We start from the raw sequence: 4,977 nt of genomic DNA on the forward strand, positions 1-4,977 counted from the left end.
AACATGAAAGGAGAACTGAGGACAAGATACCTGGAATACATCTCTGAGAACTATCTTTGGCTTGTAAACTGAGGTGGCTGAAGAACAGCATAAAGTAGGCTTTAGAGACCTTCATGAGGCTACTGCTCATGGAGGCTCAGCTGGCTTTCAGCTCAACGTAGCTATAGCTCAAGATGCCTCCTGCCTTGCACTAAGCCCTGAGCTACGTGGTCGGCTGGGTTAAAGTTCTCCAGCTGTACTGCACCTACTCAGCACTCACTGCCATAGTAGTGAAGTCGGAAGGCAGGATGGACAGGGAAAATATCCCAGCAGATACCCCAAGGAATACATACACTATGTGCAGCGTGTGCATAGGTAAAAGGGAGCAAAATGCTTTAAAAGGGGAGACGGGCTGAACCCAAATGTATTAGATAAAATCAAACAAAGTCTGGAGATCTGGAAAAGAGCTGTCTCCTGAGACACAGGATGGAAACCCCTGTCACCAGGAATAGCTAAAACTGATGTGGAGATGGTGCTAGAGATGTCTTAGCACGGACATTCCTTGAATGTTTGGGGATGGAGCAGAAGCACCACGTGAGAACCAAGTAACAGCTTGCCCAGCCTGAGAGCAGGTTTCCAACAACGATGCTTTGCTGAAGCTTCCCAACACATCTCACTGTACAAATTCAGTTGTGAGGGAGCATTTCCCGCAGTCCAGCTGACACGGGTGAAGCCTCAGAAGAGGAGCAAGCTGGTAGCGTTATATCTGTAAAGGGGACCCACCTGCAGAACATGTTGGTTCAACTCTCTCCCTGCCCTGGGCACCGTACGCTTCTAAGTCTCCTCCCTCCTTCACAGAGGATGGAAATCAGTGCCTCCATGTCCAGGAGATCTCTGAAGGAGCAATGTGGTCTCTACTGTTTTTGCAAAGTCCACGCCATTCTGTTCCGAATCTGCAGTTCATCCAGCGGTGCTGCACACTCTGTGACAGCAGGGACCCAAAAGGCTACAGTTATAAGTATTATATTCCTCTATTATTTCTGAGTGCTGCAAATACGCCAGGCACTGAAACTCAAGAGAAACCTTCAGTGCTAGGTCTCCAGTTCAGTCTCTCCAGCTTGCAGTTTGGTAAATAGGAACAATCGATGAGTACATCCAATGTGAGTCCAGCATTGGGCCAGTCGAGATTTACCTTGATTAATATAAGCAGCTGGATGTTAACAGAGTTGCTTACTTGCAGTTAAAGCTGGTAAAATAATTTTAAAATCATATAAAAAATCTAAAATGTTGAAATGCTTTTTACGCAGTTAATTAACAATTTTGGCATAAATTGTCTTTTTGCTTATTTTTTTATTTTATAAGCAATTCATTTCCAAAAAAGGAAATGGTTCAACCAACTCAGCTAAAGGTGAGAGAATGTTTTATAAAGGCAATTTCCAAATACAGAAATACGATTTCTGAAAATGCCTTATTTAAAAAGAAGGAAGTAAAACTAAAATATGCTTTGCATTTCAGTAAAAACCCAAATATTTAGTCCTCCAAAATAATCGTTGCAAATATAAATGAAACTATCCTCTGGACCACACTGTGTCTGGTCAAAGAGAAAAAGAGTTCATTCTCTCTGAAGATAAATTATGATAAATTGGGAATAAAATGGACTAGATTCTGCTCTCATTTCATGCCAGTGTAAATCCACCACCTTTTCATCACTATCCCTTTTTCTCGCTCCAGACAGCTGGGGGGTCTGAAACTGTTTCCATCAACAGTTTCCCATGTCAAATGATTAAGACTTCAGGCACATTCATGAGGATGAAGGCAATGATGAAGCAAAAGTAATTAAAATGGTTGCCACCCCCAGCAGCTGTAGTTGTGTTACATGGTATGGAGACCATGTCCACTGTCTTAGCCTCTTCCTGCCTCTGGTCCTTTCACACCTCAAATTTTAGCTTGGGTTGTGAGCAGAGCAGCCAGGTGACACTTAGACTTACTCACACTGTGGCCGCGGGGTCTGGCAGGTCTCACCCAGCAAGATGAACGTCAAGGCCAGCTGTAGTTGTGCTGCAGTGATGCAGCCCAGCCTTATAAACTCCCTTATCATTTATGCAAAGCAGAGACAATGACTTCCCTCTTTGAAGCATAAGACATTTCCCCCACCCCCTCCTTCCAAACCCTTCATGTCTTTGGAAGGTCTTGCATTGGCCCCACAGTGGGGCCTCAGTGGGAGTCCAGGCTGCTCTCCTCCAAGCTGCTGAGGGCTTTGGTCTTAATCCGGAGCTTGTGAGGTAGGGCAGCATAGCTTCGGCCCTTCGAATGATCTTCTGAAGGGCAGGGCAGGCTGCATGGGGGAAGAGGAGAAGTTTTGGGCACTTGTTGCTCATCATCTTCATCTGAGACAGTTGTGGTGCTTTCTTTGCTCACCTCAGCTGACCAGGGGGAAGGGCACAAGAAGCAGGGACTGCCTGACAAAGGCAAATGGAAAGCATATTTGTCTGGGTAGTGATAATTGAGGAACGGAGAGCAAACTGTGGATCTGAAGGCTGCATCAAGCCTCTTTGGCTGCTGAAGGCCAGTTGTGTCCATGGGAGCTGGCTTTGAGTCACAGCCGAGGATGTTTCTGGATGGGCCAAAGGTTTTGCAGGAAAAGTCAGCTGGCTCCAGCACTTTCGGCACAAAGCTCTTCGTTGTGAAGAAGCAGGACTCCCCAGCAAAGGGCTCAACCTCAAGGAGTGGGGAGGCCGCCCTTTGCCCTCTGAAATAACCTCCCAGGAAGTCCTGGAGGGAGTGGCCCTGGTAGGTACTGGTGTCTGGGCTGATGAGCCCAAACCGCAGCTTCAGGGAGAGCAGCTCTGTCCTGAGGACGGCGTTCTCCTCACTGAGAGCAGCCAACTGGCTCTCCATGGCAAAGTCATTGAGGCGCCTCTTCTCCCGTGAGCGCTTGGCCGCCTCGTTGTTCTTGCGCCTCTTCTCCCAGTACATGTTGTCCTTCTTCTCATCCGGCATGAACTCCCGCTTGCGCCGGGAGGGACCGCTCACCTTGCCGTGGAGGAGCTTAGCCTTGCTCTGCTGAAGCGCAAGCTCACTGACGGTGCTCAGCGGCGCCATGAAGTTTTCCATGGTTGTGAATACAGCCGGGGTTCTGCCAGAATTAGAACATAAAACTGTTACCACTAAGGGCGCTATTAATTAATACCAGCAAATAAATTAATATAGCTGTGTGATTGTTTTATCTCTGTTGCAGTCACACCGGGAACACTGAGTACAGCATTGTACGCACACGTAACCGGAGGACAGCTTCCCTCAGCTATTTCTGTCATTTTGGAGCCACGTTTTCAAAATACTGTCAGCACATCAATGCACTCGCACCTCACCGGTCTCTGTAAAGTTCATCAAGGGGCACCAAAAATGTGTATGACTGAGCAGAGTTAAAAAGGACGTATTTTGCCAACTCAGTGAACAATCGCAAACACTTTGCCTAACTAACTTCAACCAGGATAATAAAAATTGCTCTCACATACTACTTATCTCCCACTGATCTCAAACTGCCTTACAAAGGAAATAAGTCTCATTGCCCCAGTTTTACAGATAAGGAGGCACAGGGAGAAGAACTGATTTACCTCAGTCACCTTAGTTAGCAGCTGAAGCAGGATTACAAACGTACTGCCTCTAGTCAGTCCCTATTTGTGCCTAAAACTGCTGGTCCCACCCTGGAAAATTGGATTTGGTGAAGTTTGTGATTTTGAAAGGCCTGTAAGCAAATGTGGATGACCCCTATGAAAGTGCCATCTAGGAGCTTGCAAGTACTTGCACGGCAGGTGCTGAACAGCAGTATGGCACCAAGTGTTGGCACAGAAGTGGCCATCTGAAGACAAGGACCATGGTACATTCCAGACTATGGGAAGAAGCTAGCAGAGAAGACCAATGATACAGTCTAAGTTGTGAATTAAGTTAATAAGAGATCACACTCCAGACATCCCCATCTAAGCTACAAGCTTCCTGTAACATGGCGATCTTCCAGGAAAACCACATCAGCCCTCTTGCCTCTGGGCAGACTGGGAGGGATTGTGCTGATCTTGTGTGAGTGTCTAGAAGTAGGCACCTGCATGTGGTCACCTCAGACACCCCCTATACTTCACAGAGACCTAGTGAGGGAGCTCAGTATGACATATATCTTACTCTAAAGTAGTCACTTACATCTGATCATCTGAGCTCCCTGGACTGTTGTCTATTGACTGTAAGAAAGCCCAGAGTGGCTAATTCTGATTTAGACCTTGCAGGCATCTTAGGTCTGGTGAGAGGAATCACATCTTGTGAGCCTAACTTAAGTTTTGGGAAACTACTTTGTAAAGTCAAGAAGAGACAGCTTGTTATGACAGCTCTATGGGATGGATAGGGAAGGAGCAGAGAAAGGATCCCACTCAGAAATGCTTCTGACTGCTCAGGACCTAGGTCCCACCTAACAGAAAGCTGGGCCAGAGGGAGCAGCCAGCACTGAGCCTGATAAGCCATCACCTCTACAGGATTACCCTAAAATGGTAAAGAAGGGCATAATAGTTTCACTTTGATTAGCAACTAATGCACTGAAGCTTTGGTATTTTTCAATCCCCACAGCCCTTGCACAATGCCCTTCATTTTAGCCTCGTGAACTACGTGACTGTTGGGACCCACAAAGACCAACACACAAATAGTAGTCAAGGTGCCCTCCACACTGTCTGGCGGGTTGCAGTACACTTTGCTAGCACTGCAATGCACTCATGGCTTACCACATAGCAAGAATAATAATAGCACCTGTTTATATAATTGCAAAGTGCTTTTCTGAGTCATGGGGACAACATCACCAAGGTTCCTTGCAGGGCTGGTCAGAGTATTGGGGGGAGGAGGGCTGGCTGACATTTTCAGCTGAAAACATTTCCGCCTTCCAAGAAAAAAATGTTTCAGGCTGAAAATTGCCCAAACTCAGAGGCAATAAAATCAACATAACATCCAAAAGCCAAGCATTAT

At 46.5% G+C, this 4,977-nt stretch overlaps 1 protein-coding gene across 1 annotated transcript; it reads right to left on the bottom strand.

Moving 5' to 3' along the window:
* Window positions 1–2,193: 2,193 nt before the first annotated feature.
* Window positions 2,194–3,093, bottom strand: LOC104080536 (nuclear factor interleukin-3-regulated protein-like). The gene has a single exon (XM_009582955.1). The coding sequence runs from the start codon at window positions 3,091–3,093 to the stop codon at window positions 2,194–2,196; it is 900 nt and encodes a 299-aa protein (XP_009581250.1).
* Window positions 3,094–4,977: the final 1,884 nt, after the last annotated feature.

This window comes from Fulmarus glacialis, unplaced genomic scaffold, assembly GCF_000690835.1.
Source record: "Fulmarus glacialis isolate BGI_N327 unplaced genomic scaffold, ASM69083v1 scaffold29218, whole genome shotgun sequence".
Taxonomy (NCBI): Eukaryota; Metazoa; Chordata; class Aves; order Procellariiformes; family Procellariidae; genus Fulmarus; species Fulmarus glacialis.

Bases quoted from the DNA above. Each gene is read 5' to 3' on its own strand.
- LOC104080536 (XM_009582955.1), bottom strand. From the start codon at position 3,093: ATGGAAAACTTCATGGCGCCGCTGAGCACCGTCAGTGAGCTTGCGCTT.